The 13,704-nt window shown below is 47.0% G+C and overlaps 1 protein-coding gene and 1 long non-coding RNA gene across 2 annotated transcripts in view; one reads left to right on the top strand and one right to left on the bottom strand.

Moving 5' to 3' along the window:
- Positions 1 to 7,089, top strand: part of LOC111558359 — a 29,383-nt gene extending 22,294 nt beyond the window's left edge. The window contains exon 3 of the long non-coding RNA XR_002739148.2: positions 6,762 to 7,089. This is a non-coding gene — a long non-coding RNA (uncharacterized LOC111558359). The remainder of the gene's footprint in view (positions 1 to 6,761) is intronic.
- A 3,650-nt stretch (positions 7,090 to 10,739) lies between these two features.
- Positions 10,740 to 12,678, bottom strand: GPR25 (G protein-coupled receptor 25). Its single transcript, XM_023247599.2, has one exon. It carries the CDS (start codon positions 11,978 to 11,980, stop codon positions 10,877 to 10,879), a length of 1,104 nt encoding a protein of 367 aa, XP_023103367.2. The 5' UTR covers positions 11,981 to 12,678; the 3' UTR covers positions 10,740 to 10,876.
- Between the last annotated feature and the right edge of the window lie 1,026 nt (positions 12,679 to 13,704).

Here is a 13,704-nt window from a genome sequence, read left to right as displayed (position 1 = left end):
TGATATAAGAAAACCCCCAAAAGACGCCTGTAGTGATTTATTATATTATATTTTAAAATATTTATTATTTTATATTTATTTAATTTATTATATATTTATATTTTATTTATAATATATATTATATATATTTTATTTAAAATATATATATTTATTATATATTATATAATTTATTGTATATATTATATATATTTATAAATTATATAAATATAATTTAATTATATTTAAATATAATTTATTATATTATATTTTAAAATAAAAAAACTGCATGTTTAAAATAACATGCAGTCTGCTGGGGAGCCCCTGGCAGGCTCTGGTCAGGAGTCTTTCAGGTCTTGAACCTCTGAGAGTACCCAGAGTATGTATGCATGGATTTCTCTTGGTGTAGGACCACAGAGAAACAGGTTTTCAAGTGTCAAAAAGCATTTATTAAGTGGGCTGATAAGTGAATTTTACATTCAGACCTAATGTAAGTTGTTTGTCTTGCCTTGATCTCCTTTTGATGGGATTGGTTGTGGTAATGGATGGCATGATCGAGTTGTTGCCTTTGTGTATGTGTGTGTGTGTGTGTGTGTGTGTGTGTATGGATTGTTTTGCTTTGATTCTTTAATTAAAAAAATTTTTTTTAATGTTTATTTATTTTTAAGAGAGAGAGGCAGAGAGAGCACGAGTAGGGAAGGGGCAGAGAGAGAAGGAGACACAGAATCTGAAGCAGGCTCCAGGCTCCGAGCTGTTAACACAGCTAACATGGGGCTCAAATCCACAAACCATGAGATCATGACCTGAGCCGGAGTCGGACACTTAACCGACTGATCCACCCAGGTGCCCTGATTGTTTAATTTTTAAATGATGGATATGTGTTTCCAGCCTTTTGAGGAGTGCATTTTATAAAATATTTAAAATATTTTTGAAAGTAATAAATTCGATATATCTCTGGAAAACAGATTGGACCTGTATTCATGGGACTATGGAATCTTTGGTCTGACAGGGACCAGAGAGATCCCCTCATCCTACCCCCATCCAGGGCTGACTGCCCACCGCTGGACACAGTTGTTCAGCAAGGCTGTTGCTGTGTATAAGTCTCTGAGTCCCACTCATTTCAGGGAATGCTTTGGGCTCAGCAGGAAATTCCCAGCCCTGAAAGACAGAATAACCTGGGTCTATACACAGGTTTTCACTCAAGAGACACTGTGATCAACCAATTCTCTGGAAATCAATGATCTACAAAAGTGACTTATTCATAGGACAGAAGTCTTTGTGTACTTTTTAGTTCCAAGAAAAAGGAAAGAAGAAAGATAACATTTTGCCCCCAATTAACGGTCCACATGGCTTTTATTTCCTTCTTTTACGCCAGTAAGCCCACATTTCCCATCTTATTTGTGTGTGTAGGATAGAGACTCGAGCTTCGGTGGTTGTTCTGTAGAGGGACTGGAAGTCTTTAATTTCTGTAGCCCCATGGCCTCGCTTACTAACTGGCGCATCATAAATGCAAAATAAAAATGAGTTGAGTCCATGAATTTGAGAAGAGAAATCCAAAGCCATGGTATAGTGCAGTTCCAGTCAACAATAGTTTGTATTGTTTGTTATACTCCCAATAATCGTAGCAAACATACGATGCTTAATATGTGTCACATAGTTCTAAGCGCTTCCTATTTGAACACATTTAACTCCTTCACATGCCCAATGACATAAGAAGCATTGTTCCCATTTTACAGATGAGGATTTTGAAGTGGAAAGGGTTGAATAACTTACCCAGGTAACAAAGAAAGTGAGAAGCAGAGCTGGAACTTGAACGCGGGCAGTGGCACTGGTTTACGGACTAAAGCCCTACGTTATATTGTCTTTCACCGTTGGTTCATTAGGGTCTAAAATAATAATAAACAACTACTGACATGCCCTTCATTCCACTAATGTGTTGTGCTACTTTTCAAAGTGCTTCCAAAATGCATTGTTCATGAGTCCATGGCCGCTGTTCTTGAGGTGAGGGGGTTTCCCTGTTTCTGCTCCTCACAGACCAGAAGAGGTGATAGAATCCCACGAAGGCAGCGAAGGAGAGAGGCTAAAGGAGGGGGAGCAGGTGTCAGGGAGTTTCGTTCGGTTTGGAACAGACGTTCAAAACCAGTCCTGAGCTAGATGGGAAAGCTGCTCACTGCAATGTATTTATCAAAGCGAAAGCTTTTGAGCAAGTTGAATGTCTAATATGGAGGATTGTTGTGTTACATGGTGGTTTACCCACAGAGGGAAACCTTCAAAAACGACCATTATGAAATCTACATAGGGGCAGAGAAAAACGTTTACAGTATATTCTGCAAAAACAAAACAAAACACAAAAAACACCCAACAGTGACAACAACCCCCAAACACCAGAATGCCTCATGAGTAACAGCAATGTAAAATGTGACCATGATAGAGAAGGGCTCGGGAAGAGAATGTGCAAACAAGAAAATTACTGCGATTAGGGTGGAGGGTCTGGAGTTATTTTACTCTTAATATGACATTTTCTCTCTTTATGGTAATAAGAACTTAAAAAATGAAACCTGAGAAGATTTGGAGCTATAGGTTATAAAAAAAAAAAAAAACCTCCAAGATTTTGTTTAAAAAGATAGAAATTCAGCAAGCCTTGTGACCTACATAGTATGTTGTGTCTTTGTGTGCATAGGGCCCAGTATGGGGCTAGTATAAGGCATGACCTTCTCGCTTTGGGGGGTTCGGGGGCTGCAGTGAAGAGACATATTGGATTAGAGAGGGGATGTGAGCATGCACATCATGAAGACAGTCATTTTCAGAGCAGGGTGAGTGAGATTAATCACCCTGTGTCTAGCACATCTCCCTGGGGCAAACCACAGCCTCTACCAGACGCTGGCAGCCGTTGTCTCGGGTCTGCACTTCAGGCTTTGCTGCCCACCAAGGCCAAGCCCCTCCACTTTCGCTTGCCAGTTAGGACTATGCAGGCAACATGGTGGGTTTTCGCACTGTTTCTCCCATTTGGACCCCTTACCTCAGCACATCTGTGAAGAGCCCCATTCACCCTCTCAGTCAGATGCCCAAGTTCTCCCTAGTGAGAGGACCCTGATTATAGTAGTCTGGGTTCTCCAAAGAGACAGAACCAACAGAAGAGATATAGTTCTATGTCTATTTATAGATCTGTCTCTAAATCCACCCATCTATCTATCCATCTATCTCTAAAGACATTTATTATAAGAAATTGGCCCACACCCCTGTGGAGGCTGAGAAGTCCCAAGATCTGCAGCTGGCAAGCTGGAGACCCGAGAGAGTCGATAATGTAAGTTCAAACCCAGTCTGAGTCCGCAGGAAGAAGACTGATGTCGCAGCTCAGACGGCAGAGAATAAATTCCCTCTTACTCAGTCTTTTGGTTCTCTTCAGGCCTTCGATGGATTGGGTGAGGCCCCCCCACCCCACCTCGGGGAGGGCAACCCTCTGTACCGAGTCTGTTGATTCAAATATTAATCTCATACACACCTAGGGACACACTCAGAATAATATTTGACCAAATGTCTGGGCACCTCGTGGCCCAGTCAAGTTGACACATTAAATTAGCCATCAATTAACCACTGATCTTTGATAACAGAAGCAGGGTGATTTCTCTGCAGGGCCAGTAATGGTGGCCTTGACCTCAGTGTGCCCTTGGTTTAGTACTGATTAGTGATAAACAGGGCAAGGCAGGTGCTGGAGGAGTAGTGGAAGATGGAAACCGACTTGAGCTGTGGTCCAGGATGCATGGGATTTGTGTTCTGCTGTGTGTGTGTGACCCCGGCAAGTCATCAAACCTCTTGGGACTTTAGTTCCTCCATCTGTAAAATGGGGATAATAGTACAAGCTCTTTAGAGAAGATACTTGCGCAAGTTACATAAACTCAACGAGACTCAACTCTTTAGTCTGTAGAACAGGGACAAAAGATTCTATACCTCATAAAGTTGTTGTGAGGATAAATAAGACAATATATATAACCTTTAGCTCGATGCCTCTCATATAGTATGTGCTCAGTAAATATTAGCTGTTATTTTAACATCTTCAGAGGGATGTTGTGATCACACATTATGTATAAAAAGTCTTTGGAATAATACAATAAGATGGCATATTCTTTCAAAGTTTGGTGGAAACCAAACTGACAAAATATTTTTTAAAATAATAATGCCTACACCTCTAGAGAGAATATAAATTTTTCAACAATTTGGCACAACGTACCAAAAGTCTCAAACTGTTTATAATCTTTGATGAATACTTTCACTTCTAGGAATTTGTCCTAAGAAATGAATAAAAGTTTGTTATAAAAATCTTTGTACAAGGATGTTCATCATAGAATTATTTATAAGGGTGAAAACTTGAAACAAGATTAGGGGCTTAGGGACTCCCGGCTGACTCAGTAAGAAGAGCATGTGATTCTTGATCTTGGGGTCGTGAGTTCAAACCCCATGTTGGGTATAGAGACTACTAAACAAATAAATAAACGTAATAAAAAAAGATTAGGGGCTTGGTTACACGAATGAGGTTTTATTTCGTATATTGATGTAATGTTACCTTAAAAACGTGTTTTAGAAAAATATCTAATGATATAAAATATAGCATATTGCTAAGTGAAGAAAGCAGGCTACAAAATAATGTATACATTGGTGCTTGGCTGGCTCAGTTGGTAGAGCTTGTGACTCTTAATCTCAGGGTCGTAAGTTTAAGCCCCACATTGGGTGTAGAGCCTACTCAATTAAAAAAATTATATTATAAATTTTATATTATAAATTAAAAATGTATATCATATACATCATTTTGACACCAAAATAATGTATATGATATACATTCCACATATAGTTACTGAGTCCCAATTTTGTGCCAGGCACTGATTATACACTTGGGAACACAGTAATCTTTGGTCTCATGTAGATTGTCCCCAATTTAGCTGAAAAAAAAAAAGGGGGCACATCTGTATTATCATCTGCATAGAAAAATATTCTAAGGTGTCTCTTCATGGTGTAATAATGGGTGTTTTTCATTTTTACCTTTATGTTTTCTGTAATATCCATTTTTATTAATAAAGAACCTGTGATTAATAATCAAGGGAAATTAGGGGAAAACTTGACGATTAGAGGAAAACTCTTAAAAATTAAAAAAAAATTTGAGTATAGCTGATGCACAATGTTACATTAATTTTGGGTGCACAACAGTGATTCAAAAACTCTATAGGTTATGCTGTGCTCACCAAGAGTATAGCTACCGTCTGTCACCATACAACACTATTACAATATCATTGACTATATTTCCTATACTGTACTTTTTATTCTCGTGACTTATTCATTCTGTAACTGGAAGCCTGTATCTCGCACTCCCCTTCACCTGTTTTGTGCACCCCCCCGTCCCTCGAGCAATCACCATTTTGTTCTGTGTATTTCTAGGCGTGAGTCTGCTTTTTGTTTGCTTATTCATTTGCCTTATTTTTTCGATCCCCCATCTAAGTGAAATCAAATGGTGTTTGTCTTGGAAACTCTTAAAATTTTTAAGAGAGAGCCTGGGTCAGGGAGTCACTGAGTATGACTGGGTTCAGAATGGAGAGATCATCTCTTTGGGTCTCACACGGGCGGGATGGCAGGGGAAGAGAGGGCAGGAGAGTTAAACAAAGGTTTGAGCTGCGATGTTTGCTTCTCTGTGACCTTGACCAAGCCTCTTTACTTGTCAGTTTCATCATCGATACAGTGGAGCTAATCGTTCCCGCTTGCTTCGGGGTCACAATAATTGATGAAATCATGTGTTTGTGCTTTTTAAAAATTTATGATGTGTTACAGAGACCTAAGTGGTGTTATTATTACCTTAAGCAAGTGACTTTCACCTCTGATCCTCAGTGTCTTCTTAGAACGGAGAAAATGGGTCTCTAGCTCTAAGTTACTGCGATGGAGTAAATGTGAATCTCAGGCACAGTCCACTCTCGTGGAAGATGTGATTAATTACACACCCAATAAACACTTTTTGACTTTGATGATAATGACGAGGAAGAGTGATTTCACGTCTTTGCTTCCTCTTTTCCTCTCACTTACCAAACATTCCCTGCTCCTTTGGCTGTGGGTCTTTCCGTCATTCTCCCCACTGGACTGAGGCTGGAGGGCTCGATGCCCAGCAGGGGTGGTAGGGAGCTTCCTGCCGGCCACTCAGTCTGGGTAAGGGAGGGATTTAGATCTGATAAACTCTGCCACCTGAGATGTCCTCACAAGTGTCCAGAGCCCTCTCTTTACCCCCAGAGTGACATGGGGGGGGGTGACACGGGGGTGAGTCATATCACCAAGTACAGCTTTGCCAACTCTGCCATTCTTCTGAACTCCCCAGATCACTCATCACCCCGGGAGGCCCTGGGTTCCCACACTGTGCCCTGAGAAAGAACCCTGGGGTCAAAGGAGGTACCAAAAAAAAAAAAAAAAAAAAAAAGCCCAGAATTAGTCACAAGAATGAAATCAGAATCACACACAGCCCATGTGCCCAGGCTTTGACCAGGTGCTGACCTTTTTTTTTTTTAATATATTTTTTTTCATGTGAGTATAGTTGATGCTGACCTTTTAAAAACCCAGAGCAGCTCCACCCTTCTTGTCTCCACAGAGAGGACGAGAGCGAGGGCCTGGGTGGGGGCGGTGGGGACGGGGACGGGAAGGGGGCAGCCGGGCCTGGAACAAGACAATCCCAAGGGCGGGGCTCCTGTGGTTTGTTTGTCTAAAACACCACAGCTTGCAAAGTACTGTCAAGAACATGATTTCCTTTAATCTACCAGGCGGCCCAAGCAGACATGATCATCTCCATCCTTCAGATGAAGAAAGTGAGGCTCCTGAGGCGGAGAGATACCTCAGGACGGGCGGCCAGCTGGGACAGTGGGAGACCGGACCCAGGCTGACTTTAGCCCCAGCGCATCAGCGGTTTCACAGCCCTTTGACAACTGCCCTTAAAAAAAAGGTTATAGAAAATTTCAAGAATGAAGAGAGGGAGGAGAGAAAGAATCTGCAATTCCCTTACTTTGACACAATCACTGCTAACATTTATTGAATTCTCTACGCTTTCTTGTGTACCCTTTTCTCAAACATACATAAAATGCAATAAGCTTCCTCTTCCTCTTCACAGTGCATCATATTATTTTATACCGCGATGTGGTTCTGATGAGCATTCCTTCGACAGGCAGTTCATGAGCGCCTACCGCATGCCCGGCGGTGTTCCAGGCACTGGGGATACAGCACTAAATAAAGCAGACAAACTCCTTCCGCTACGGAGCCCATATTCTGATGGGAGAGACAAACAATGAACCAAAAATTAAAATAGATGACATTTCTCACCTTAGCACCAAGAGGAAAGAAACATACCTATGATGCTTAAAACTTGTGCTAAAGAAAGAAAAAAGCGAAAGATAGTTTTTATCCAGAGGACTTTGTGGCACGTAATGTCTTGCTTCAACAAAACCAATGCTAACAATTATTTAGCTTGAAGTGTGGGGGTATTTAACGCGAGTAATTTTGTCACCTTTTTTTAAATATATATTTTTAAATGTTTTTTATTTATTTTCGAGAAGGAGAGATAGAGCGCGAGCAGGGGAGGGGCAGAGAGAGAGGGAGACACAGAATCTGAAGCAGGCTCCAGGTTCTGAGCTGTCAGCACAGAGCCCGACGCGGGGCTTAAACTCATGGACCACGAGATCACGACCTGAACTCAAGTTGGATGCTTAAGTGACTAAGCCACCCAGGTGCCCCTAAATTTCTTTTTTTTTTTTAATGTTTATTTATTTTTGAGAGGGGGGTGGACGGAGGGGCAGAGAGATGGGGACAGAGGATCTGAAGAGGGCTCTGCGCTGACAGCAGTGAGTCTGATGCGGGGCTCAAACCCCCGAGAACCATGTGATGATGACGAAGCTGGACGTTCAACTGACTGAGCCACCCAGGTTACCTGTTACCTTCTTTTCATTTACTGTCAACATTTTCCAATCTGACATTAAAGCAACATCTTAAAATTTGCATAGCAGTCCCATATACTAACGAGGGCATTACACCACTGTTGAACATTCAGGTTGTTTCTTTCCGGCGTAAGTCTTTCAGAATGTCTTAGAACTCAGTGCATCAAACTTGTTTTATTCAGGAGTACTGGCTTAGAAGAGAGTGGCAGACAAGAAAGCACAGGGTAAAAGGAATGAACATTTTGGGGGGATGGGATATGAATATTTTTAAAGCTGGGGATATTGATTGACAAATTGCTTACTTCTTTTTTTAAGTAGGACTGCCCTTAATTTTTTTTTTTTTTTTGAGAGAGTGTGTCCGTGCACCTAAGTGTGGGAGGAGTGGAGAGAGAGGGAGAGAGAGAGAATCCCAAGCAGGTTCCACGCTTAGCGTGGAGCCCATCCGGGGGCTCGATCTCACGAACCCAGAGTTCGTGATCTGAGCCAAAATTAAGAATCAGAGTCTTAACTGACTGAGCCATCCAGGCCCCCCAACTGACAAATTACTTTCTAAAAGAATCTGCCACTTACACACCTCCCAGCAATCTGTGTGGGAGTACTTATTTAACCCGTTCTTTCCTGAACCTGTGCCTCATCTGTCTCAGTAGCAACTGGAAGCTTACTGGTCCCCTTTCATTCCTGACTGAGTATAGAAGAAAATTGCCAAGGGACACGTGGCAGACTAATTCGGTGACCTACCCAAACGACGGGAGAGAACTTTCTCTCCCCGTCAGCCATAGTTCTGCAGTGGGAGAGAAACATTGAGTTTCAATAATTCCTGGAGGAGGGGCTATGAAAACTCACTCAGGCATGGAGAAGCCTTCTTCCTGCCTGCCTTCAGGGAGCTCAACTGGTAAATCAGGAGAAGTAAATTGGCAGGAGTGGAGGTGGGGACTCACTCAGAACACTTGTCGTTGGACGTTTTGCCACATGCAGACCCAGATGAGAGCCGGCTTCCCCATCCTGCAGCCCCACCGTATGACACAGAATAATTTCTTGCCCAGAGAGGAACGGTGAGGATGAGAAGAGCCATGATATACTTGGGTTCTTAAACCTTAGTGTGTCTGAAATTTGTCCCACTGGCACCAGCAACCCCACAGGCTGCAAGGCTCGTGACTCTCTGGGTATGTGGGAGGAATGTGGTTGACGTTTCTTAACAGCCTCACCTGCTAGGGGCAGCTGACAGGCGGGGTCAAGGTGGAGTGTGACATCCAATGCGCTCTAATCCAACAGCCCCAAATGCTGAACGCAAATGCAGGTATTAGGTAGGGGGTTAAGAAGCTTGAGAAGGAATGCCCAGGATACAGACCCAACCTCACACTGCCGTGCCGATCTGAGTGGACACTGCCCCCAGAGCCTACAACTTTATGATTGGCCTGCTGGGGATCTGGCTGGGAGGTGGTTTTCAAGAATTACATTCCTTTCCCTGCCCCGACTAACGTTTCTTTAGGCCAAATCCCCTTAAATCAAAAGTATACACACCGAATTTCCAAACCCTCCAGAAACCCCAAGGGGTAAGTTATAGTCAGAAAATGGATAGGCCCAAAAAGGATAGGAAAAAATGCCCAATACATACTTAAAATATCACATTGACAGATACCCTTTTTCAAGTGACACCTGGCTGGCAGATGCTCTTAAATCTGTTTTTATTCTCCCCGTAACCTTCAAAATGTGAAACGTCCTTTAAACTAATAAGAGTAAATGGGCACCTGGGTGGCTCAGCCGGCTGAGCGTCTGACTTCGGCTCAGGTCATGATCTCCCAGTTTGTGAGTTCGAGCCCCACGTCGGGCTCTGTGCTGACAGCTCGGAGCCTGGATCCTGCTTTGGATTCTGTGTCTCCGTCTCTCTCTGCCCCTCCCCCTCTTGTACTGTCTCTCAAAAATAAATAAATGTAAACATTTTTAAAAAATTGAAATAATAACAGTAAATGATTTGCTGCCTTTCTGTAGGATTACTGCACCCACAGGTGGTACAGGTCTTTGACCTCACACCAAATTCTGATCATCCTGAGGGCAGCCTCAGCTACTGGCTTGAATTTTGTCTGGCGCAGTATTGGATTTGCCTCCCGATGCTCATTTCGCTCCCATTGCTCAAGTAAAAAAAGACACGGTTGTCAGATTCAGGCTAGCGACAGTGTTTATTGAGAAAGGTGAACTGATGCAAGAGGTTCTGGTGTCCCTGGCCAAGTGACAGAGACTCTGGTGAACGATTTCAGAATCTTCTGTCCAGAGGGAAGGGCCGAGATACTTTCCAGGGTGAGTCCTTCAGCTTCGTGGGAATGGAGAGAAGATACAAAACCAGGGCAGGCCAAGCACATGTAGGGAAATTGTCCGGAGGGATAAACTGGGCAGCTCACGCTGGGGCTGGTTCCCATGGCTTTGGTGAGCTTTGAAAATGAAAGTCTCAACGGATAGTGACTAATGATACAGCAAGGACAGCTACAAAGATGACTAAGTACGAAAGGGCTGTCGATTCCCATATTCTATAGAAATTTTGGAGAATGAGAGGGCCAGAGAGTCTGACTTCGAGAAGGTATTTCTCAGAAGGTAGTAGCTATTTGTAGGGGTTCAGAGAAAGCATAGCCGGAGACAACAGTCACTCTTGGGGACCTTTATTGGACTGGAGAAAATTACGCCCCCCCCCCACGCCCACTGGGCTGAGAGAACAGCTGGTCTCAGCAGACTGGTTTGGGGGCGGGGGTGGGAGAGAGTTCAAAAGGCGCTGAGGTTCTGAGAAAGCTAATGAAGGAGACCCTGGGAGTCCAGGCAGCGCCGGCTGGGGCGGCCCGCAGCCAGCAGAGAAGGCATGTCTGGGGAAGCCGGCACCACCCCCACCCCCACCCCCCACGCACTCCCGCGGGTCTCGTCCCCCCGCGGGCTCCGGGGCCGCCACCTCCACCGGGCCGGGGCGGCTACGGCACTGCCGAGCCAGCGTTCGCCGGCCGGGCTCGCTCCCAGCTGCCGGCCGGACTCCGGAACACTGAGCTGTCGTCCCTGCAGAGCGAGGACACCGAGCTGCCCCTGCGCGCCGGGCGGTCGGCGCGCAAGCAGACTCCGCGCCAGGCCCGGGCGCGGAACGAACGGTCCAGCAGCAGGTAGATGAGCGGGTTGGCGCAGCTGTTGACGAAGGCCAGGCAGGTGGCGATGCTGAGGCCCCAGCGCAGCGCCAGCAGCAGGCCGCAGGGCAGCGGCACCGCCCCCAGGCGCGCCAGGTGGAAGACGGCCCGCAGGGCGCCGAAGGGCAGCCAGGAGCCCACGAACGCGCTCTCGACGGCGAAGATGATGCGCAGCGAGTTCCTCCGGGCCCGGCCCAGGTGCGGCGGCCGGCGCAGGCGGCAGGAGATGCGGCAGTAGCAGACCAGGGTGACGCCCAGGGGCAGCACGCAGGTGAGCAGCAGCACCAGCAGGCTCAGGCCCTGGAAGGCGTCGGAGGGCTCCTCCCCGCACTGGCTGCCCCCGCCGCCGGGGAGGGGCTGCAGCCCCCGGTAGGCCAGGGAGGGCAGGCCGGCCAGGAGCGCCACGGCCCACACGCCGCAGCAGACGGCCAGCGCGCAGCGCGGGGTGCGCAGGGGCCGCGCGTCGAGCAGCTTCACCACCGCCAGGTAGCGGTCCACGCTCAGGCCCGCCAGCAGCAGCGCGCCTGCGCAGCGCGTGCCGGCCAGCGCGAAGCCGCTGAGCTTGCAGAGGCCCTCGCCGAAGGGCCAGCGGCCGCCGCTCGCCGCCGCCGCCGCCCACAGCGGCAGCGTGAGCACGAAGCCCAGGTCGGCGGCCGCCAGGTGCAGCACGAAGGTGTCCACGAGGCGCCGCGGGCCAGGCCGCGCGGCCAGCAGCCACACCACGAAGGCGTTGCCCAGCAGGCCCACCACGAAGGCCGCCAGGTAGAGCGCGGGGATGTAGGCGTAGCCGTAGGGCAGGTCCGGGGCCAGGCACGGCTCCAGCTCCTCCAGGGCGCCGGACCCCAAGTAGTCCCAGGACGCCGTCTCGGGGCTGGGGCTCCTGGGCTCGGTGGGGTGCATGGCGGGGGCCGTCGGGCCTGTGCCGGACGCAGCCTGGGTGCGGGCTCTCCCAGGGAGAGGTGGGGAGTTGCTCTTCACGGCCGGTGCCCAGCACCTCCCTTCCTGCCACCCTCGACCCAGGCAAATGCGTGGGCAGGAAGGTGGGGGAGGAGGGGGTGGAGTGGGAGGGGCAGGCTCCTGGGGGTAGAGGCCGACGATTTGGGGCTGGCCCCAGGGGAAAGACGGGGACCTGGCGGAGGGGGCTTCACAGCTGGATCCTCCGAGGACAAGGCCTCGGGGCTGGGAGACCCGCTCTGCCCCCCAGGGGGAGTCTGATGTCAGGTTGCAACAGGTGGCGGGTGCCCGAGAGCCTGCCTCCCTTCTCGTCCCCCACTTAGCTCCTTCCCATGCTCCGCACTGCTGCTTTCTCTAGTTTTATTAGGGGCGAGGGCCTAGAACCCCAGCTGAGGGTTTTGTAAGGCTGGTGCCTCAGCCTGCTGCGGGTCCCTCGTCCTCTAGGAAAGAGGGGTTCTGCTATCTGGTGTGCAACGGGGTCGGGGTGAACTGGGGAGCCTGTGGCTTCCAGGCCTGCCTCCTAAGCAGGCATCGGCCATCAGAGCTCTTCAGCTGTTGTAGGTTCAATGTCTTAACTCAAACAGTGGCTTTTCTGACCAAATCAAGTCTTCATGGAGCCACGTGGGAAGGTTTTCAGCTAGAGAGGGAGAGCTACCCAGCTAGAAAGGATCAGAGCCTGGGATTTTAATCCCAGCTCTTCTCTATCTGCCCTCATCTGGCCAAACGTCCGTATTAAGCCAAACACAGAAGTAAGCTCAGTACAAAAGATGACTCAAGATGTCACCCAATTTCGCAGCACATTAGTTGTCTTTAATTAGGAGTCAGGAGTTTAGAGGAGGATGAAATCCCTTACCTACTGAGGGAGTCAGGGGAAGATTCATGAAAGGGTAGGAATGATGCCTGACTTTGAAAGGAATGGTGGCCCCAGGAGAGGATGGGTGAGAGAAAGCTCACCCTTACTCCAGAAGGTGCCCTTTCTTCTCCCAACTTTGTTTTGTTGATGATTTCCTTGGTTGTGCAGAAGCCTTCTATTATGGTGTGCCCTTTCTACATCAGGGTTTGGGGCAACTCCAGTTAGGTCGGGGTCCTTTTTTATCTTCTCAAAAAGTTTTTATAATTTTAAAAATTATTTTTAATTGGATTATTTGTGTTTTGTGTTTAAAGTATAGTTGACATACAATATTAGATTAATTTCGGGTGCACAACATAGTGATTTGACAATTGCATAGTGCTTACCACGAGTATAGTTACCACGTCACCGTGCAACATTATTACAATATTACTGACTATATTCCCTATGCGGTACTTTGCATGCCTGTGACTTATTTGCTTTATAACTGGAAGTTTGTGCTTCTTAATCCCCTACCTAATTTGCCCACCCTCCAACCTTCCTCCTCTCTGGCAACCACGAGTTCTCTGTATTTGTGAGTCTATTTCTGTTGTTTATTTGTGGGGTTTTTTTGTTTTGTTTTGGATTCCACATATAAGTGAAATCAAATGGCATTTGCTTTTCTCTGAATATTTTACTTGGCAGGATCTTGGTCTTTTTTTATGGCTGATTAATATTTCATTACATAGAGGGGCGCCTGGGTGGCGCAGTCGGTTAAGCGTCCGACTTCAGCCAGGTCACGATCTCGCGGTCCGTGAGTTCGAGCCCCGCGTCGGGCTCT

This window comes from Felis catus, chromosome F1 (genome assembly GCF_018350175.1).
Source record: "Felis catus isolate Fca126 chromosome F1, F.catus_Fca126_mat1.0, whole genome shotgun sequence".
Lineage (NCBI taxonomy): Eukaryota > Metazoa > Chordata > Mammalia > Carnivora > Felidae > Felis > Felis catus.
The sequence above is the reverse complement of the archived record's forward strand: the minus strand, read 5'-3'. Positions and strand labels throughout refer to the sequence as shown.

Bases quoted from the DNA above. Each gene is read 5' to 3' on its own strand.
- GPR25 (XM_023247599.2), bottom strand. From the start codon at position 11,980: ATGCACCCCACCGAGCCCAGGAGCCCCAGCCCCGAGACGGCGTCCTGG.